The 23,035-nt window shown below is 44.6% G+C and overlaps 1 protein-coding gene across 14 annotated transcripts in view; it reads right to left on the reverse strand.

The window, feature by feature from the left end:
* Positions 1–23,035, reverse strand: part of CACNA1B (calcium voltage-gated channel subunit alpha1 B) — a 302,614-nt gene that overhangs the window by 110,621 nt on the left and 168,958 nt on the right. For 10 of the 14 annotated variants that reach the window (XM_084494378.1, XM_084494376.1, XM_084494383.1 and 7 more), the window contains 6 exons: positions 18,231–18,287; positions 17,492–17,566; positions 15,420–15,509; positions 11,461–11,670; positions 4,080–4,192; positions 941–1,053 (listed from right to left, as the gene is read on the reverse strand). In XM_084494378.1, the coding sequence (XP_084350504.1) occupies positions 941–1,053; positions 4,080–4,192; positions 11,461–11,670; positions 15,420–15,509; positions 17,492–17,566; positions 18,231–18,287 (658 nt within the window). The remainder of the gene's footprint in view (positions 1–940; positions 1,054–4,079; positions 4,193–11,460; positions 11,671–15,419; positions 15,510–17,491; positions 17,567–18,230; positions 18,288–23,035) is intronic. The other 4 variants (XM_084494375.1, XM_084494382.1, XM_084494379.1 and 1 more) reach the window with 3 other exon arrangements.

Here is a 23,035-nt window from a genome sequence, read left to right on the forward strand (position 1 = left end):
CATTGTGTAGCAGAAAACAACAGCAGGGGCAGCCAAATATTTCATCAAGTTCCACACTACAACATTAAAACCTTGTGGAAATTGCTCTTGATGGGTTTACAAGGTGCACATTAGCTATTTCCTAATGCCAGCACACAGCAACACACCACATGAGTATGGAAACACCTGCAAAGCTGGGCCAACCCAACTCTAACAAATGTTCAAATTCACAGGCTCAACACAGAAAACCCTAGGCATTCCCAGACCAGGCAGAGCACAGAGAGTGGCAACGCTTCATATTTGTGTGAATGTTGTGGTTTGGTCATCAGCATTCCCTACCCAGCAGTAGTCAGAGTAGCTCAGCTCACTCAGCCCATCAGATCTAAACCTTTAAGGAACTATCACCAGGTCAGCGGCAGATAAATGATCAGTTGGTGGAGGTTAGAAATTAAATAAACTTTTTTATTCTACCACAAGAAACGAGGGATCTCCTACTGAGATTCTTGTTGTAAGGAAGCTTAAAGCCAAAGAAAAGCAGGATGCTCTCATGCGTCCCTGCCCCAAGGGTATAAAAGGGCTGAAAACTGTGTCAGACAAACCTGTATGTAAGTGATGCTGGGGAAAGGGCTGTTAAAAGTCCTCAGAGATGCAACTTCCTAGGAACTCACTAGTTTCTGACTGCCAGAAACCCGGAATGCCCAGCCAAGGGAAGGGCAATTCTGCTTCTGCTGTTTTCTTCCATTCCCACACCCACTAAGGCCATTACAGATGTCGGATGTTAGAACTGACAGACCTTTGTGCTGCCAATTACAGGGTGTTTTTATGTTGTTATTGTTACTGTATTATCATTATTTTTATTATTAACACATGTGGAAAGCACTACTATTTTCTGTGGGGCTGGTGATACAGAACTCATATACTACTAGAAGTCGAATGGGAGCAGAACAGGAGCTGGACTCACTTTGTGACTTTGAAAATCCTCAGCAGTCGAAGAGCTCTCAGTACGCTGATGCCAAATGAGGTACCAGGCTTCACCGCAGCCCAAATAACTTCAAAGATACTTCCCACGATGACCTGCAAGAGAAATCCATTTTATAGAAGGCAAAACATTTCCTGCATTCTTTGTGGTGCTGCTATAGAGGCCGAGAGCTGAAGAGTCAAAGTGTGTACTATGATGGCTTTCTTGCGGAAGCTACAGTGCAATTTTGAGAAAAAAAAAAAAAAAAGCAAAAAAAAAAAAGCCTGGTTCTAACTTTCTGCAGTCCAATCTAAAAAAAGGGGCAATAACTAGAGTAGGGTAGAACAGATAGGAACTTGTTGCTTTCTTCTCTAACAAGCAAACTACCTCAAAATAGCATTTCTTGAAGGACACCACTACACTTTTTTTTTTTTTTTTTTTTTTTTTTTAAATCTACACTGGCACAACTGCAAATACCATTTGTACTACTACTTCACCTGCTCACCCCACGTGTCCAGTCCAGGCAGCCACCAGAGATGCAGGGGGCCCCCACCCCATCCTCCCCATCCCAACAGAAGCACCACAGCTTTGGCTGTGGCACTGCAGAACAGCCCAGCATTAACCTTGTGCAAAATTACCAGAATCTTCTGGCAACTCGGAGTTGTTAGCAGACTGATTAAGATAACAGCTATTAAGAGAGCCTAAAAAGTCTCTAGCATGCACATCCAATTGTCTGCCAGGCGCTCAGGCTCCAGTTATTGAAAGAACTGTCCACAGCCAAGGGTTTTAGCTTTGTTTTGTTTTTAATTTTAAACAATTTTTGTTTGTTCTAAGGTTGACAGAGAATTAACCTCAATAAATAATAAGAAATTTTCTCTGAAATCCTCTATTAAAAAAGACAAAATAATAATGGGTTAAGCACAATTGGAAAGGGTGATTATATCAACACAGGCTATTGCACAGTTAATAAGAGAAGATAGGCATTTTGTTGCCAGTTAGTGTTATTATTTGCATTAACTTAGCATATTTCAGAGCTCACACAGACCGTGGTCCCCAGTTGTGTGACGCACACCATTAGCACGTTACAACCAGACCCCAGGGAGCAGCTGGATCCTGATGAGAAAGGCAGCGTTAACAGCACGGCAGGACATGAGCTGCTGTGCCTGGGTACCTGAGCAGTACCATGACCCTCAGCATCTTGCAAACCCCTTCCGTGAGCAGACACCTGGATGTCTTTTGAAAAATGCAGCACGGCATGCAGCCGCTCTGCATGAAATGCTGTGCCCTGATGAAGAAAATGTAGTGGAAAAAGGGGAATTGCTCACCCAATCACTCCCATTACAAAAAGAAGGAATTAATATCTCTCTCCTGCAGTCTGTGACTCTTGGGAATCCCTCATGAACCAGCAATAACCTTTCCTTAGTCACTCCACATATTACATTAATAATTAACTTCCCTGGCATCCCAGCATGGCCTCTTGGGAGTGGTTTCACATGAGACCCCACTGGACCATTTCTCCCAAGACTGATGTTGTCCTGTTTTGTTGTTTCTCTTTTTGCTTTTGAACCATTTCATCATGATGGTTTGTCAGACTAAACTGGCTACAGATCTGTGTGATGTTGCAGTGGGGTGCAGGAGCAGCATTAGCTCTGGGGGCTGGAAGGTGGGTGAGGAGGCAGAAACCCAGACAGAAAGTAGGATCCCAGCGGATTCTCTAAAGGAGGCAGAATTAGAAACAGATCAACAGCTTTACCCCCTGGGAAACACCAGCTTAAGCTTAAAATAAAAAGTTTATGCTTAAAAAGCAAAGTTTATGGGAAGTGCTGCACTCCCCATAGCATGGCAGTTGAGCTTTGCTGTGAGTTGGGTGCTCCAGTTGAGGGAAGCTTCTCTGGCTCTTGGATTAGGCGCCACCTCTAAGTGTGCAGACATCCAGTTATCTTACATTGTCTGGGTTGTTTGGGATCTGGTTTCTGTTCATGGAAGTCTCTGGCTGCATAACCACTAAGGCACAAAGATCTGCACAGCGTATCTCAACGCTTTGATCCCCCATCACTGCAAGGGGCACCCAGGGATGAAAGTCCCACACAGCAGGGACTCAGGGCAGGCAGACACAGATGACTTTTGGGTTTGACCTCAGTCTGTTTAGCTCTGAGCTTTCCTGACACTGCTGCCAACAAGAGGATGTGGTAGCTCTAGGTGTAGTCTTGGCTTTAGGAGCTGTCACACACCAAATGCAAAAATACCTCCTCCTCCTGTGTGGGAGCAGTGCTGAAACAAGGACTTTAGCCCATAGGGAAAAAAGAATCACTCTAAGCATTTTGGCAGATTAAGACTAGAAACAACAAACTAAATCCATCTTGGAGAGAAGGACTGGATGGTGGCTACAGTGAACTTAACTGTTTTCCCCTTGCTCATGGCTGAATCAGAAGCATCACATCTGTGTTGTTAAAGAAAACTTACAGCCTGATTCGTGCTCTAGGACCAGTGCTCACCCCACACTAAAGATATAAAAAGCCTAGTTAAGCCTAGGTAATTAGTCTGTAGTTAATACAGACTAATAGCTTTTTTAAAATAAACATCTACCTGCAATGCTCATGTACAATTGTGTCAAAACTGGCCCCTCTATTGACATGCTACAGGTATAGTTTTAGCAGGAAAGGGAGAGCCTGAACTTCTACAGTGAAACAATCTGAATTTGAGCCTTTCTGTCACCTCATTATGTGTTTCAGCCTCTGCTTCTGGGTGCTCATGTCTGAAAAGTTCTGCCTATATATCCTGACATAAAGGCCATTGAAGGGACAACAGGGGAGATGAGGAATAAGATGTGTGGGCTTTTTGTCTTTCAGTCACCTCATTTAAATGGGAGACAGAATCTCACATTAATCAGAGCGTTTACTGGTGCTGATGCTGTGAGCACCCCATAACTCCTGCGGAAGTGAAATTCCCGGCTGTCACATTTCGTCAAGAAGGATGTTAACTAGGGAAAGCTTAATGTGTTTCCCTGCATCTAATTTATATGACAACTGCTCTCTGGAAAGACACCCTTGTAGCACCGTTTCCCATACACAGTCTTAAACGCCCAGCCCCATTTAATAATAGGGGACCACACACTTGATCCATGCAGCTGAAGCCTACTCACCCCAAAGTCAAAGCAGTTGAATGAAGAGTGGAAGTAATTTCTTGGCCCCAGTCCATACATCTTCAAAGACATCTCAGTAAGGAACAGACCCAGAAAAACAAACTCTGCGAAATCTAGGAACCAGAAAAGAGATTAAATTAGTCCACAAGACCTTGGTAGGCAGAGTTCTTCATGCAGGAAACAACAGTAATTTTTCACAATACAGACTTCCTCCTGCCAGAAGAAAATCCCTTTGCAATGGCAAACAAGACCCTGAGGAGAGTTTCACATAAATATTTCGATATGAGCGTGAGCTGCATTCAGATTGAGGTATTGGGAAGGCAATGTTTCATGTGTACTGTGGGAAGGTTGGCATGAGCATTAAATATCATCATCCTCTTTGTAAAGGAATTTTGAAAGAGTTCTGGGTCTAAAATTTCCAAAGGTCTAATTTAATTGCACAGATGTTTTGCAAATGCATGTTTGGAGCTTCTGTACCTACGTGAGATGGGCATTTTTGGAAGTGGGGTGTAAGCTTTTATAACATTCTCTCACGATAAAAATACCTTCTTACCCAACAGAGCTGCTGCCTCTGTGAGCTCAGATTCAGAGGTGTTGGGTCTACTGTTAGCACACAGCCACTTTTATTTTTATTACGCCTGCATAACTATATAATTATGGAAGAGCAAGTTCAGTTTCCTTCTGCTTCACATATCACAAGCAAATAGGCTGTGAAGATTTTGATGGGAGAATTTATCACCTATGATGAAACAAAGGGCAGAAAGAACATAGCTGGAGTTTTCAACTTCCGTATCAGGCTTTTTAGGACTTGAAGCTACAGAAAACATTGCCTTTGGCATTTTGAGTTATGCAAGTTAGGTCTGGAAGCCAATGAGCAACAGAAACAATGGAACATTAAAAACAAACATAAGGTTAAAAATCCCCTTGATACCAACACAAACCAAATGGCACACGGCAAACCTCTCCCTCTAGAGAAAAGGGGAAGGAAAGGTTCAAACTTCAAAAGGTAAAGACCAGTCATGTTGCTTACTGCCACAGAAGCTTCTCAGATATTGTAGCATGCAGATGCTACAGGGAAGACTTCTGTAAATCAAGTTTTATGATTCCAAGAACAATAAAGAGAAGATGGTGCCAAACTTTTCTCAAAGGTGCACAGACAAGGGGCAACAGATGCAAGTTGCTACAGGGAAAAATTCAGTTAATCTGAAATCCCAGTGTTTTGTATGCCTCCTGGAATACATGGCTTCAGCTAACAAGCGTGGGGAAGGAGCAGGGAGGGAACAAGGGCCCTTTCAAACTGCATGGCTTTTGCTCAGGTCTTTGCCTTGCACATTCATACCAAGCAAGTGCATTTGGCTCTGGTCCACTTTGCACTGATGCTCGTCTTTTGAAATGGCCTGAAAAGCGCACTTCCACTATCAAAGATTAAAAGAGGGATTTTACATTTCAAATGGAGACAGTCATGAAATATCAAGGGCATGATGCTAACTGAAATGCAGGAAGCACTATGTAGATGAGGAAGGTTTATTAACACTTTACTGGGTAGCCTAGAAGGGTGCTTCTGCCAACATTTACAAGAGGGGAGGAAATACTGGGAGAGTATTAATAACTCCATGTAACCTAGTCTCCTTGTAAATAGAAGTAATAGCATTAAAGGAGATTATAAAGGGCAAAGTTCACATTTGAGGAATAGGATGACAAAATATGAGATCTGCACACTTCTCAGTGTTTTTGCTACCAACAGGTAGGTTCTATCTGCTGGGTCTCGGCGCTCAGGGGGCACTGCGGTGGCATGGACTCACAAAGGAGCAGCACATCTCCACCTTCCGTAGTGCCAGGAACCTGCTAGGAGAAGCATGTTCCCACCACACCATGCTAAAGTTCTCTCCTTCCTGGAAAGACCTGTAGCAAATCAGTAAGCAAAAAGTTCTCTTCAACACAAGGGATTCCAGAGTGGGAATTTTTGAGTTACCCTGACAATACACTTGACTATCCAAGTGCAGAGAAAGAGACCAGAGGAGCTAATGTCAGGCGTGACGTTAGATAGTAATAATATAAGAATATGAAATCAAGAAAAACAAAACCAACACACAGAAAAAACAAAGAACCTCTCAAAATGTGTTCAACGGTATCAAATTTCCTTGCACACAATTAAAAAGATTGCAAGTAGCAAGAACGTTAAAATCCTTAATTATTAATAGCTGTTGCTGTAAATCAGCCACTTAGACAGTAGCCAACTTCCATTCTGCACCCTGCAGTCTTTGGAAATAAGAAGCAGAATGAAACACTCCCCTAGCAAACCAGATACATCTTCCCAGAACACAGAAGAATTTGTGCTGCTGCTGTCACCTCTTCCGCTCATTAGCCCCGAGGGAAAACCTGCACCAGCATTTATGCCGTTTACGGAGTCACTCTCTCGCTGGGAAGTTAGAGCTCCCATCTTAGGTTTCATGCTCAGCAGAGCTCAGCAAGCCTGATGACATTTATTTGAATGTCTTCAGCGTGAAGTCCTCTTATTACAAGGATCGATGTCAAACCAATGCTTTAAAACTGATGGCCTTGCTTAGCTGGCAGACAATGGAATTGCAGGGAGGGGTTGTAGAGAGGGTTCAGGGAAAGCATTGCACAGGCTTCACCCCTTTGTATCTCACTTTGGTGGGGACATTGTTATTTATCCAGCAGACTCACCTTTAAGAGTTACATTTCACGTATGCTCAGAAAATAAAAATAAAAATTAAAAAAAAAAAAAAAAAAAAAACAAGGTAGAATTTTTATTACAATTTTCACCAACATATCCCAGTGCACTTTGCCAGGATAACTGCTATTATTTTGTAAGAAGAAAAAGGAGGAAAGAAACAAGGATTAATGTTCAGTCACCCATCCAGCAGAAGCATTTCCAAATAAATAAACAAAACAAAACTAAACAAAACAATTATCATCCAGTGCAATGTTTTGTCATCGGACAGACACAACCTGAACAAATATATACAAGGCCGGATTATCATGGGAGAAAAGCAGCAAGCAAATGCCCTAAGAAAAATAGAATCAAGTAATATTCAATATTAAAACAAAAGAAACACGCAAGAAACTCAATAACCAAGGAACAACTTCCTTTTGCCTCTCTTGAAAGAAGAGCCCAACTCATCCTTTCATACCAGATGCCGTCCATCTAGAGCGGAGCTCGCAGTGATAGCTGGGCCTCAGCAGACACCAGGTGCTACACATCACAGCACTGCACGGACAAGGGATGGAGGCAAGGAAAATGTGGGCATAGTGAACTCCTCGGGCAAAAGGAATTGACTCAGAATGAATCAGCTCCTCCAGCTGATGGATCAGATATGTGATTTCTTCTGACATGGCCCTGCCCATTTAATTGAAAATACAATTTTGTTGTTTGGACCTCCTGGTATTCAGACCCCACAAGTAATTCAATCTGCCTTAAACAGAAGCATTTTGTAATGTGATTGAAGTAAAAAAAGTTTGATACAAATACTCTTATTTAATTTAAGATTTGTACTATTGGCAAAGACCACGCTAGTATCTCTTTGCCCCATACTTTTGAATTAGATGGTTAGTGGCTCTTTTTTGTCAATCACCAATGGATTAATTCCATTTCTGCCCCGGCTCCAAGTCTGATGACATTAGGAGCAGGTGTTGAGCCTGCCACTTCAGTTTCCTTTGCTCTTCCTCCTCGTACATTAAAGCAACCAGGAGGAGAACCTCAGTGAAGTACAACTTCTTCCTCTGACAAGGCAGACGTGAAATGTTCAGCAGACATAAATAAATATGCTCGTTTCAGAAAGCCTTTTCCCTGCAATTGCAAATGCTGCATGTTTATATCCAGAGGGAGTTGGCTATCTACTTCAAAGGCAAACACAATATCATCAAAAAGGCCTAATTGCATCAAACACATGGTTCAGCATAGCACAGCACACAGGGAAGATGTTCTCAGGCCATAATGTCTAAAATACTGTTTTCAAATATTGTATTTATCAGAAAGGAGGCATTCTGGAACTCATTTTTAGACAGAAACTGAGAAGCAAGCTAAAGATCACTGCAGTGTTAGCCAGGGAAACCCAGAGAGAGTTCCTTCATGGAGGGCAGCCACAGGCAAAGGAAAGCCTGATGAGAAGGCTCCCATCCTCCCAAGGGAAAACTTAGTGATTTAATCCTAAAATCTTCTCATTGCAGTCCCTAAAACTCATCCTGCCGAAGCTTCCACAGCCCTACCTTTCCAACTTTCTTCCATAGCTTTATCCAAGAGCAGAGGAGACAACCACCACCTCTGCTGACCTCCTGCATAGCACAGAAATGCATTCAGCTGCTTTTATATCAGTCCTGTAAGTTCTGCTCAAGCTACAACATACATATTTTAGAGGGCCCAGTTCTGAATAGAAAACCCTTAAAATGCTGCACCTCCACTATGTACCTACGTTACGGACTTTATGGTTGTTGTCCTTGCTGATGAAGGTCTTTGTTGCAAATAGATCTCAAGTGATGGTTATCTGTGCTAGATTATAGAGTTGTCTTCTGACAGAATTCTCTTGGTGTAGATAAGTGCAAGCAAATTATGATCATGGATATCCTTCTATAGGGAACTGCAACTTATTTAACTGAAGGTCCATGCTCTGGAGAGCAGCACATGCCAAGCATACATGTGCGGTGTGAAAAAACTCACTTCAACATGGCACCAGAGTCCTTTTCACACTGAGAAGGAAATTTTCCCATCTAATTTGAGCATAGCTGTGGAAGCATGAAGTATGTCCTGTCATGCACCATACCCCAAGAATTCCAGGAGTTTCCCATCAGGGTGAATAGCCAGCTCTTTCAATGAGACTAAACAAACTCCAAGTCCCTTTGTAAAGCTCCCACTGTTCCTTTTCAAAGCAGTTGCAGCAACACGGAATATCAAGCAGAGAAACCTAATCAGAACAACTCAACAGCAGAAAAGTTAAAAGAAAAGACCAGAGGAAAATAAATCAATGCAGACCTGTAAGGCTTTAACCAGCCATTCTTTAGGTAAAATTAATTTGTAAAGTAATTAAATGATCCCCAGAGGGACAGGTATAATTGAATTAGACGTGCCTGGGTAGCATTTTGTGGCTTAGCAGATCCTTGCAGACTTCAACCACACTCCTGTCCCCCTGTCACAGTTCATACAACTCCCCACCAGCCCAGCTCCGAGCACCTTCCATGAAACAACCTAATTAGCATTGGCTGCTTCTCTCTTGCTCTGCATCAGACCAGTCAAGTCCTGCTCCTCCTCAGGGAAGTTCACTCATCATGGATTAACTTTAAAGCCACTTTTAAGCTCTGTCACTTGCACAGTTAAAAGATTTCGCCAAGTATTTCCAGGAGTTGTATAAAATCTCCCAGTTTTGTAATATCTTGCCCTGCCTTTATCTGATGGATTTTTGAATGAATCTTGGGCATAGGAAGACTTTCAAGAAGCATTTCTTGAGGACTGAACCATAGATCATTCACAAATGTGTTTGGTGCCAAGGTAACCAGGCTGGCTGCAGTCGGTGTATGCAGGAGAGAGAGGAGCCAAGTCCAGTCCTTACCATGACTGCAATAAATAACCAGCTAGCCCACACATGTACTTTATGGCATAAAATATTCTCTGCTTCCTATAATAAACTCTTGATTAGTGCGAAATATTATTCTATGAAAATGATAACTTGCCCCATGAAGATGGGAATAACTCACTGGGATCACTTGCTCTTGGCTAGGTAGTATTGTAGCATAGAGAAATTAAAGTATGGTACCCATGTTTTTCTGAAAGTAATTCACAAATTGGGTGGTAGGGACTTGTCCAGAGCATCTGAAAGATGAACCCACCCCAATCCCTGATACTGGGCAGAGCACAGTTCCAACCTTCCCTACTGTCTGCCGCTGAGCAAGGTAGGGAGCCTAATTTACGCTGATTGTAACAAATACATTTCCCACCTGGAGGTGCACCTTTCATTCTAATCAGCACAAGCAATCCTTCCTACTCACATGAGAATATTAAGCAGAAATTGCTGGCTCATGGCTTTCCTAATGTTCTCTTAGAAAAGTTACTGAGTAAGGTGCTCCCAAAACTTACTTTGGAAATCTGAATACTTCTTTTCTGAGTTGAAAGACTTAAAGTATTTTATTTTTTTCCTCCTAGACATTTAGTCCTAATTCAAGAGAAAATCCTAAGCCTCAAACTTCTAATTACTCTGCCAGTCTAGCTTTCCTCTGTTAAATTTGGGAAACGAATAGGCAAGACAGATTTCTCTGTGTGGCCTGTCTTTTCTATCTAAATCTCGTAAGAGAAACAGTTGAAAGGAGCTTCTGTCCTCCTTATGCATCTCATTACATCTTCAGTTACCTGGTGGCATTAAATATTTTAGCAAACATTAATAGGGAGCTTTTTTGAAGTTAGAACAGCTAGTATTCTTGACCTTTTAGGTCTATAAAAGAAAAACTTCAAAAGTTATCTTCTTTATAATAATGTTAGACCTGAAGATCTGGGTCTAGAAATATTTAAATAAGTAATTTCAGAGAAATCAATGAAAATTAGGTGGATAAGTAACTTTAATGATCTAAGCCACAGTTATTAAGTCAGACTGTTTGATTTTTTCCTAGACTTTTTTTTTTTTTTTTGCTTCAGCACGTTTGATATAATTTCTATCACTACTGCACATATTTTCACAGACAGACACCATGACATGTATCCCATCTGACCACATGCCATTAGCAAGAAAAAGATCTGTAAAATTGCAACTCTTTAAAGAATATAGAAATAATTGCTAAAACTGTGATGAATTAGCATACAATTCTGTAAACACATATGGACATGTTTTTTCTTCCCAAGTAGCCCTGGTCATGGCACATGCTGTTTGTTATCCCAGGGACACCAGCACAGACAGAGCTTTAACTATATTCGCAATACAAATCACCCATGGATGCAGATCAGCTGCAAAGGGGCATGGATTCTGCAGTTCTCTAAGCAGCTGATGATTAGACAGAGCAACTTCAATTTGCCCCAGCATGCACTCTTCACCCCTCCTTTCACAAAGCTTCCTACAGAACAAATCCTCCTGCAGTGGTACAAGACTAACACGTGGTTGAATTTGGAGTTTCAGGTAAAGTTAAAGATCACGTTCCCGTGTCATCTCAGATGGATATTGTGTCCTGATGTGTTGTGGTTTTTTTTGTCTGAATTATATGACTCAACAACCCTTGAATTACTAGAGGCACTCATAAATGCATTTGTGACCCTACTCTGAGGGTTATGGGAAGCCCCATGGGTCATGGTGACAGGAAGCCCCCAAAACAGACCTCAGAAATGCTGTGAGCAGCCAAAAACACAAGACCTGCTTAGAAGAGAGTTGCAGCCCCCGGTACTCACACAGCGCAGTGGTGAGCTTCTCCGGCTGGTCGTAGTGCACCATTGCCACGCAGAGCGTGTTGAGGGCGACCACGCAGAGCACGATCCAGTAGAAACTCTGAGCTTTCACCATGCGCCGGATGAAGAACCGAAACATTTTCTCTTTCCTCCGGAAGTAGGACGAGCTCTCGTTCTTCCCACTCTTCAAACTGGCACGGGCAAAAGGAGACCCTGGGCAGTGGGGCACAGAAATAAGAGTCACCACACCACATCCCAGCAGGCAAAAGGCCAGAGGATGCTCTGGGGAGTGCAGACCCACTCCCAAGCACCAGAAACACAGCTGAGCAGAAAGCTGGGCACATTGAGAATGGGCAGAGCAAGGGCATCTCGCTTGCAATGACTTTGCGAGGGATGAAGGCTGGGATTATAGAGCTTCATGGATTAGTGCTCAGCTCCGTATTCAGAAGGAACTGGGCTTCAAGCTCCCCGAAGCTATCTTGAATGTCCCAGTTTAACTCATGTCCATTGGGCTCCTGGCTGACTGCAGTCACGGCAAGACCTGGGGTGTTTGTGTCCCCAGTGTGGAGCACATCATCCTGGAGCTGTGCAGCTGGCACCTTGTCCCTCTATCCCCTGCTCCAAGAACCAGGCAAAGCCCCAGCCCTAACTACCAAACTGACCAAAGTCTCCTTATTTTACTCTCTGACTTCATGTCTCTCTGCAGCAGAGGGCTCAGTCTGTCTCCATGCATCATATTTTGGGCACAGCTTTGTATCAATTCTGCTTATATCAGCTACATTTCAAGTCTGGTCTGAAACCTTGGAAGAGAGTCAAATGTTTTAATAATAGGAAGCTGACGGAAGAAATGATTCCTAATGTAAGCTCTCCCCCTGAGGTACTGTTGAAACGAGCACTGCTGAAACGAGCGATGAAAAGGCCAGTGCTGAGGCAGGCGAAATCAGCACCCGCTGGAGTTCCTCTGCAACAGCCGCAGACGCTGTTGCAAGCAGGGCAGGTCGTGATGGCCACAGGCTGTCCACTACCTGTTTCACGCTATGCTGGCACCCCCCTGATTGTCAGCAAGCCTTGTTGCAAGACGGCTCGTGGCAAGGCAGCACGCTGATGCCCTTCCCCATCATCAGATGTTGCCTGCCAGCGGGTAGGGCTGACCAGGACACGCACCATCCCATCTTGGACCAAGCTCCGTGACAGCAGGTGACTCGCACGAGCTCTCCTTGGAGATGGCTGAGTTTCATGAACAAAGTGTTCAGGCTGCAGCAGCCAATTTTTTTTTTTTTCCCTGTGTACTCGCTTACATTTCAACACTTCCAAGCATGGAAGGGGTGCGAATCTCGCCCTGTTTCATCTTGCAGTAACACCAAACACCGCACCCATCGGAGGGATGGAGCATCCAGCTGTGACAGAGGTGTGTTCTCCACGCCTCGCAGCCCCACAGGAGCGTGCTGCACCGGCTCCCTAACAGAAAGCAAGCTCTGTGCTTCATTCCAGATTTCTGGCCATCCGCTGACATGCCAAGTGCAGAGCTGCTCCTGGCCAGGCTTTGAACAAATGCCTCACTGAAAAACTCAGTGTTCTGGTGTTGTTTGATATCCTTCCTTTGGCAGCTTAAAAAAGAGTAATAGAAGTAATAGTGCTCATCTACTGTTTGTAGGTAATAAAATGAACTACAGGTTAAAAACATAGGCTACAGCTGTATTGTAATAGCGTTAAGTAGAAGAAGACCTCTCAGAAATCCAAGCCAGTCCATACTTTCAGACTTGCACAGGAATAGTCTGCAGCCCTTTCACCCCCTCTCTGCTGGCTCTGCTGATCTTCCAGGAAAGAGCAGCAGCAGGCCACGTTCTGTATTTAAATTGATTTAAACCTGGAAAACATCCTCTTTTCTAGATTTCATTGTCTGGAAATCAAGACAGTGCCCTGTCTCCAGTTCAGCATGGAGGGTGGGAAGCCAAAAGGAGTCAGCACCAACAGCTGCAGGCTGGTTAGCGCAGAAAAAAAGGCATGGAGTCAGAAGGAAAGAAAATAATAAATTTTAAAAATAACTCCAGAGAGCACAGTGGGAAGTGTTTACCACTATATAGCTTTATAATGTAATTATAAGGCTCATTGAGGTACTTGTGTTTGAATTAAAGTGCAACGTATTCAGGCAACAGCCAGCAAGAGACCTGTCAACGTCTCTGCCCCTCTGGTCTGCATCTTCTCTCTGTGTTCAGCAATTGTATCGCTAGTTCTTCCACAGTTCTTGTGCTGCCATCAACAAAACATGATAGCTCAAGGAAACCATCCAAAAAAACTTTTCTCAAAACCATACTCTTCATGCATAATCACCCATACGATCCAATCGTTTGTTATGCAGAGCTTCAGTCTTTTCAAGAGCCTGCAGAAGTATTTGCTTTATCCATTTCTTCTTTTTAGTCTTGTTCCACGAATCAAAATCACAAACACTTCTCCCCAGTGGATGAACCACTCACAGAAGGTGGAAAGCACTGCTGTTATTTTCCCTGCCATATGCTCCTGAGACAGTTCCCAGCTCTGCATCAGATTATCCACGAGCCCAGATGCTCCGTCATCCGTTGCCACCTGAAATGCTGAATTGAAAGATCTGTTTGCGTGGCATGGGTGCCCAGAGCCTAGAGGGACTTGGATGTGAATGCAAAGATCTCATAATTATTGCAGCCATAAACAAATGTTCCAGAAATGATGATTCCGTGTTATCCATGCAGGGATCTGAGCTACTCAGAAACAAAACAGAAAAAATGCACACGGCTGCTGCAGTTTCACCTTCTTTCAGCAACAAATCTCGCATAGGAGTGTCAGCAGTTTAGCCACAAAACCTGCAGCCTGTGGCAGTCCAACAGAGAGTGGTGGTGTCAGGAACACGCAGAGCAGTGCTCATTTCCTGCAAGCAGGTCTTCATTTAAAGGGGAAAAAAATCCAGCAGCAGCTGTAATGTCTTAAAAGGTTAATGCCAAATTTCCAAAGAGCATTTGAGGCGCTCATGCTTGCAAGCATACATGGACATGTACTCTCAGGAGTACTGTTTGTGCTGCTGCCCTTACACATCCAGGATTTGCTGCTTCGTGGTAACTGGGGTGCCAAGGCATTTCTTTGGAAGATAATGAGAACATCTGCTGCTTCAGCAGCAAAACAAAATACAGACTTGAACAACAGGGATAGGAATAAGCAAAATAACTGTCTCCAAAGCAGGCAGGAAGATGTCTCTCCAACCAGCAGGGAAAAACCATAACTGAAAGGTTTTTCTGCTGATTTCCACCGAGCTGGGTGCACAGAGAGGTGCTGGGTGCTCTGAGCCTGCCTCCCATGCAAACCAAAGAAGATGCCAAATTTGCACCTGCAGTGGCAGACTTTGCAGGATGCCACACTGCATCGGAGGCACAGGGGCAATTGCATGCATATGCATGCATATCTCTATATCTGGCTTTAGACATGTGGAAAACTCAACAAGAACCCCTTCTAAGGCAAGGATGAGGGAGCTGGGGCCACTGCCTAGCATTTGCCAATGCCCATTCACTTGACAAAGGCTCCTAAGCCATACTCTGTGCTGTAGTGGCAGGTGTGACCAGATGTCTGTCCACTTCCTCTCCTCCCCACAACAGATGAGGCTTAGCGGCATCGTTTGACATATTTGGGTTTTGTTAGCATACGTGAGCATGTTCCAAGCAGAACCGCAGTGTGCCCAGCACAGCATGGCTTCTCCAAGCGTTTTAGCAGGGCTTTCTGAAAGGGTGCAGCATGCGAGAGCTGAGCAGGGCAGCGAGGGGAGTGGGTTAAGCCACGATGCCTTTGGCTTTGGAAAGCTGAGTGCTGCTGTAGGAGCAGTGATAGTTCCCCTTCTTGAAACTACAGTTTCTGGAGCAAAGGAGCCACTCGGAGGAAACAGGACATGAACGCGTTTAGCCGAAGATCTAAACCTGGCGGAATGCGAAGCCAGTACTCACCAACGGAGCAAATGTCTGTGAAATGGTCCTCACCTTCTTCAGCATGAATCAGGTCATTTTTGCTCTTCTTTATTGCAGCTCTTTTCAACACTGTGTGCAAATTAAAGAGAAAACGCCCCGTGAGCTTTCAGAGTGGATTCTCTCTCCCCCACCCCTCACTCTCCAGGGCCAGCATTTACTGCCCAATGTCAGCTTAAAGCTCTCACGCAAGGGTGTAAGCGGGAGCAAAAAGGTCAGCCTACAACTTTGCAGGGTCTCTGCATGCTGCGATGCCAGGGTGGTTACTTATTTCACCTTCTAGATCTTGAAGGTTTGCCAGGCACAGGTCTGCACGCTTACATTTCACCCCATGGCAGACGCAGTAGGGTGGGGGGGTGTCACTGCAGCTGCTGGACCTTTTAGCACAGCAGAAAGGCTGGGCAGGATCACTGAACCTTTCTGAGCCCCCGTGGGTTACAAGACGAGTGCTTCTATCCATTAAAAACATTAATGTTGTTTACAGCGTGCACCATTAAGAAGTTAGCATTTATGGGGCTCGGATACCGTTTACCGCAGAGTGATGCCTTAAGCAGCAAAAAATGCTACGTTGAAAACAACCGCTACAACGCAGCAAACGCACTCTTAATAGCACCCACTGCACAATTCCTTCCCTCTGGGGATGTCCTAGCTCTCTGAGAACACTCTTTGTCCAAGAGCAGGGAGGATAAACACCGCTACACCGTTTTACAAGACGGGGAAGGAGAACTGCAGCCTAAGGCTTGGAGAGGTCTGCACTGCTCACCCAGTGCACGCGGGGAAGCGCAGGAGCAGAGTGGATGCTGGGCCCGCGACCACCTACCTGCAAACCTTGAGAACTATCAGAAAAAAATACGTTGATACAGTTTTGTAACAGCTTCAAGACAGACAGTAACTAAGCACCGTTTGCTATCAGCAGTAAGACACCCCACGGTGTGGTGATACAAACTGTTCAGAAGGCACACACAGCAAACCCACGCACTCTGCAGCAGCTAACCTGGATGTGTGTTTGTATGAGAGGACCCCCTCACCTACACCAATTTCCCTGCCTTGTCAGAGAAACAGATGGACTCCTTCCTCTCCAGCTAAGTGTTCATGTTTGTGCCACCTCAAGGAAGCCCCCAGAACATCTCCCAGGTTCAGAGGCTCAAAGAGGACAGGATGCTCTCAACCTGCGGTCTGGACCCAATTTTTGCAGATAACCTCTTCTGTTCTTTTTTTCCCCACCCAGCAGCAGGGCTAGATCCTCAGTCCCTGCAACAACCAGTGCTGGGGCCCTCCAGGTTGCAGCTGCCCCATTGAACTCCAGCACACCCAGGGCCATACCCAGCACTGGACCTTAACCAACCCTGGGAACAAAGTTTCACTGCATTCCTTGACGTGAATCAAACACCTTCTCCTTTATCTTCTCCCTCATTCCCACTTCCCTTCCATACCCCCCAAAGAAAAAAAAAAACACCCTAAATTTAGTAATTAGAGCATGCCATCTCTACAGGCACTTTGGATGCAATGACCCCTGTGTAGGAGGCTGAGGCCGTTTGCTAGCAGAGACGTGGGCTGCTCTATACCAGTTGGCTTCAAGGCTGGGACCATCACCAGGCTCCTTTAGCTTACTTGGATGAACGGAGCCTCAGCGTAACTGGGACTTTGCTCCATGGCCTGCACTCACCTCCAGTTTGCTTACAGCACTCAGCCCTTCAGCCTGCTCTTCTAGCACTCATCGCAGCTCGAGACTACAAGCCCTGGCTACACCCACAGGCTGGACAACACACCCATGCACACACACACCCCCACATACACACCCACGGAGATTTTCCAAGTGCACCTCAGCCCTGACCTCCTGCAGCCCCAGCTCATCCATCCCCAAGCCCTCCCCGAGCGCAGGTCACCCAGCCAAGCCAGCGGCTGGGCGCGCGATGCCCCAGGAGCCACCAAGCTTGGGGCAAAAGGAGCCAAAGCAGGTGGGAAGCATCGCCGGTGACCTGGGCGCTCGGGGTGAGGGGGGAGCGCTGCCCCGCTGTGCCGCCTGAGCCCCTGGTGATTTGCAATCCACTCACTGTTGTAGCTGCTGCCGCTGCTAGTCTCTGCCGGTGCCGTGCCTTGTTGAATCGGCCCTTCCGAGGCGGCCCTCCCTGACAGTGAATGGGAGGAGAAAAAAAAAGAGGGGGGAAAGGGAGGGGAGGGGAAAGGAGGAGACATGGGAGGACGAAAGATGGTCAGAAAAGGGAGAGGGAAGAATCTTTAACTGAACTTTGACTGTCGCATCCTAAGAGCTCATCGGTCTCGAGGCACAGGGAGAGCGGACCCCGCGTCCTCGCTGCACTGTGTCCAATGCTCCAGCCGGCCTGACACGCTAGGGTCACACGTCGGAAGAGAGGATCACCACACCCTGTTATGTCTTACTGCTTACAAGTAACAGGGGTCTTAGTCTCTTTGTCAAATCCATTTGGAAACCTTGGTTCAGAGCCCTGCCTTCTCTCACTCAGCGTATTTCTCTTCTGGCATCCGCCCTGCGGCCTACCCCCAGGCACAGCCGCCTCTGCTTGGGGCGGGTGCCCCTGCCACCCCGCGGGCAGATCCCCATCCCAGAGTGGTGTGTCATAACTGCTCATCATCCACCTGCAACCTCAAAAAGGCCCGGTACAGGAAAAGGGACTCTTTAGCCCGACTTATTCCAAGTGCATGCAAGAGCATGTTGCTCACACCCTCCTGGTTGCAGCAGAAAGCCACGTCAGCGTACAGCAGGTGAACCTCTCGTGTGTTGCAGGAGGAAAACCACACAGCAAAACGACCTACCGTCCAGAGGAGATTTCTCTTCTGCGTTCTTGTCTTCCTCAGCCAGCATGACCTCCTCTGTAAGAGGAAAAACAGCCAGGCTCAACCTCAGGTTTATCGCATCCCCACTCTAAAACCCGCTGAGCTGGGTGCAGCAAACCTCTGTCCCAGCTGTATCACCCAGTTACACCAAGCCTGTCAAAAAAGGGATGGTTCACAGAACCAGGGAAGGAGGTTAAATGAACCACCTGAAGACTGCAGCACTTCCTCCTCTTCACAATGAGCCATCCACTTGAGTTTCTTTACCAAGATACCACCCGCAAGGAAGGTCTCTAGAGCAAGAACCTTCCTTCAGCTCCAAGCGAGGCCACAGGTCTCCACACGGCAGAGGATGGTCCCTCATGCCCAGCCCCACTGGAGACACCAAGGAATGAAAGATGCTTGGTGCCCATTGCCACACTTATGTCTCCATCAACAATACCAGGATTTAAGCCAGGGGAAGAGGGTCTGTCTCATTGCACAGAGTAACACTAGTGAGGCCGTGGCACACATCAGCTCTGCCACATCACAAGGGACAGAATGTCACCAAATAGCCATCAGGTCAAATCTTTGTCGAAATAAAATCCATGGCAAAGTTGCTATAGTGGACTTCAGGCTAGCACAGTTCAAACTGCAATGTACGTGAGATGTCACCACTGGTTTTCCATTGCTGTATATCTTGTCTTCAAAATATGAGTTTATACTTTCCTACAGAACAAGAACTCAAAGAACACTTAAAAAAAAAAAACACACACACCCCCAATCGAAACTGACTCATTTCTGTGTGAAAGAAGACCAAATTTCCTGAGGTTTCACAATGCAAATGTCATCACCCAAGTCAATTTGCAGCACGCACCATGCTGCGCCAAAACTTGAAACCTTACAGTTCATATGGCCTGAACTGCAGATTTTAGCTTGCTGCTGTAAAATTGTGTAAGGATCTTCTAAAAGACAATCAAAGATTACAAAATATTGAATTGGCAGCTGGTGAACTGTACACTTCCTTGTATTATTAAAAACGACAAATTGTTTCATATGTTTGACATAGATATTTTAATAAGATCCCAAATTACGTCTGATACTGCCTTCCTATAAAACTTTGCTTAAAAGTCCATTTAAACCAGCCTAGATAGAAGGCTAACTACAAAAATAAAAGCAAACCACAGCCAAACATCAAAGAGCTGTCTGGAGGAATACTGGAGGGATCAGTACTACCACACAAGTCTTACATAATCTCTTTATTAATCATCTGGGGGAGAGAGAGAGTGAATGATACTTTAATAAGACAGCAAATTGAGAAGGCTGGAAAATAATATTCAGGACTGAGGAAGACCAGAACCTAAGCAGAGGAAAACAAAAGAAAATGCAAACTAATGTACCAAAGACTCAGAAGGTGGGAAGGAAATCAATGGTGCTGAGAGAGGGTTAAAAATGTCAAGTGAGCTATCAATCTGCTTGTTAATAGGCATGAAGTCCTTCAAAAAGAAGGGGAAAAAAAACAACCACCACCCACAAACATGAAAACAATACAATTCAGGTGTTTTCTGAAGCTCATTAACACAGGTCAGACAACTAAAATGGGCTTTTTTAGTTCAAAAACTATCTCCCTCAAACTTCAAAAAAGGTACTTCTGAAGTCTTGCCTAGGGTGTACTGGTATATACCAGCTATACTGGTATTCTGGGGTTAAAATTGCAGAAGGAGTTTAAAAAAAAAAAAAAAAAAAAAAAGTTGATGACAATAAATAATGAATTTGACTGCTGTAAAACAGAAGGGATGGTTAGACAAGCTGTCCCCTTCCCAAAGGCAGCTGGACAAAGGGCCTGCAAATGTGATACCCAAAGCAACCCTGTGCTGGCAGAAGTACAAGCTCAAGATGCTAATACAGTAAACAATTTCCTATAGACTTTTAAAAAAACCTGCGTTGCTCATGGAGTGTGATTTAAGGAGCTATATGTTATATCTGAAATGGGCTCCTCTGCACCACACAGGTAGGTTTTATTTACCCATACGACAGGATAGCAAGTTGCACTGGAAATTCACAACCATTTGGGCTGGAATGTATGTTTAGGTCTTGTGACAAACAAGCCCAGGAAGGCAAACACATCCCAGAGGAGCTCTTCTGCCACTCCCAAAGAGAAGCTGAATTTCAGAATGCATTTGGTAATTACATGGACTAATACAAGCTACCCTGTGGGACTGCAGGGAGCAGACACATGGCCATGCAGGTGGTGAGCAATGAAAGTAATGAGCTAGCAAGAGGTCAGAAGGCAGGCAGCTTTTCTTTAGGAGCTACACCCAGTTGAGTACAATGCAAGAGAGATGTCTGCTTAAGGAAGACCCAGCACATTTACTAGTCAGTGCTCAGAGAGCTGTCAGCTTCAATCACTTCTTGTTTAAAGAAAAAATATATATTAAAAATTAAAACACTCCAGTAAAGAAAGCTCATTTGCTTAGGTGGCAACTCAATTCTGTGCTTGATTTGTACCAGTGCGGGAGGAAAATCACTGTATTTGTTCCCTTCACAGATCTCTGACTGCGTAGGAAAATAAATTACTATTTTCCCCTGTTTCTAAGTGGCCTCAGATTGCATGTTCCTGTAATAGTTTGCCATTACTCTTTACCACCCTTTGCACAGAAGCTGAAGAACAACCCCAAGTCTCCAGATCACCTCGGGGTCCTGTGACCTGTACGGACATCACGATTTGCAATGGTGTACTGATGCCATCTGATGTTCCAGAGTCACCCGTACCCACATGGCCAGACTGATGACAGGTTTAGCCATATTGAGGTTTCAGAAACCATGATGATAAATGCCAATGGAACATCTGAATTTGTAAGTGACAATTTGATACCAATGTATTTTCACCTACAAAGTACAGTCTTGAGACAACTCTGTGGACCAGCTGAGCCTTTGCCCCAAATTCAGGGCCTCAAATATATCTCCCTCCACAGACATACCTCTTCCATGGTTCACTTCTGCTGTCTCTTTAAAATAACCAAAAACCACATCTCACCCATGCAATTGCCTCAAGCCTGTCTCTCCTCCACCCTTGCTCTTTAGTCCTCTCCCTTGACAGTCACTCCCATTTGTCTTGTATCCTCCAGGGAGCTGAAGAGACATATCTACCCCAGTGGGGCTTTATAAGGCTTTTAAAACCTGCTTGTAAGATAGTTCAGCAGAAAGAAATCACATCATTACTTTTTTTTTGTTGTTTGTTTGTTTTTAAACCATGCAGCATCTTTAGCAGAGGCTCAGAAGTTGCATTGCCTTTAGTTATCACTAACAGAGACTGGCAGAAGATAATTAGGAAGCCTGAAAAACCTCCAAACAATAGTATCTCCACATTAGAAGAGATATTCAACAAAGACACAGTATCAGATCAGCAACTTCTAGCCTCCAAACAAAGGCACAGGGCCTTCGCTAGGATAGTAGAGTGAGGGGTGTCTCAGCAGAAAGATTAATTGCTGATCATTAAGTACTGACAAACCTCAGCACAATACAGGACTGGAAATAATGGCAGTCATCTTCTACTGAAGAACTGGCCAGCAGAACAAAAAGGCAAAGCAGCAGAGAAACATGGTGCCCCTTCTCTTTGACAAGGGGAGATAGGACATAATGTACTCTAAAGGAGAGTGTATTACAGCAAATAACTCACTTTAATCAGACTACAGAAGTTAAAAAAAAAAAAAAAAAAAAAAAAAGGAATTAACCATCGACGCTTCAAACTAGCCATCGCACTCTCACAGGGGTCTCTAATTCCCATGCATGTTGTTGCCATTTTTTGTGGATGCTGGTTACTTCTTCCAGCTGTGTCAAGGGCTTGTTGCTGTGTTTCTTCTACAGAAAGGTGAAGCCTGAGGTGCATAAAGCTTTGTTGTGTCAAGGAATGACATTCATGTTACAGTGAGCTGAAAGAGAGAGGCTAAATCCATTCCCAAAGCCTGCTTACTACAGGAGAAAATAAATGTTCAGAATCAGTGCTGTGTGAAAGAGATGGATTGGGAAAGAAGGAAAATGCAGAAGACCTGCAACTCGATAAGCTCTGAGCAGAAAGAATTCCAGTCTCTGAGCAGTGTTTTCAAATCGATGCATGTCCTTGTAAGGTAAGAGGAACATCTTCGAAAGAATATTTGTGGGCTTATTAACTCTTTACTCTGTGCAGAGAACTTCTAGTTCTCCCCTCTCCATTCAAAATGCAGCATGACAGCCTAACAGTTGCTATAGTTTTGAGGAGTTTAACAGGGAAAGCAGCAGTGGCAAAATCATTTGCGTGGATTACATTGCTTGACTTCACCACTTTCTACCTCCTCCGAAGGGCACAATTTTGGATTGAGTTGCTACTACTTTTGCATGGAGCGAAAAGAAAAACATGAAGCAAAGAGCAACCTTATTCTGACACACAGCAGGTGGGACTAGACGGGGTTGCTGATCACCAGCAAGACTTTATTTGATACTGGTTGAGCTCAAGAAGCAGCGTTTGGTGAGTACAGTTGACTCATGCCTAGAAGAGTACCATGGTGTGAAGCATTGCTTTTTGCACCTCTGTCTGCTGGCTTTCAGCAGAGGGAAGAGTGGGTTTTTAAGTAATTTGCTAAAAGCAGATAAATGACTTCATTCTTTGAGATTAAAGTTAGGATTACTGGTCCATTTCTAAATGAGCCATAGAATTTGCTTCTAAATGTTACAGACAGTCAACACTCACAGGTTTGGCATGGCAATTACCATAAGAATTATAGCAAGAAGCTATGTAATTTAATCATTGCTTCTGGCCTGAAAGTCACACC

Source organism: Aythya ferina, assembly GCF_964211825.1.
Source record: "Aythya ferina genome assembly, chromosome: 20".
NCBI lineage: Eukaryota > Metazoa > Chordata > Aves > Anseriformes > Anatidae > Aythya > Aythya ferina.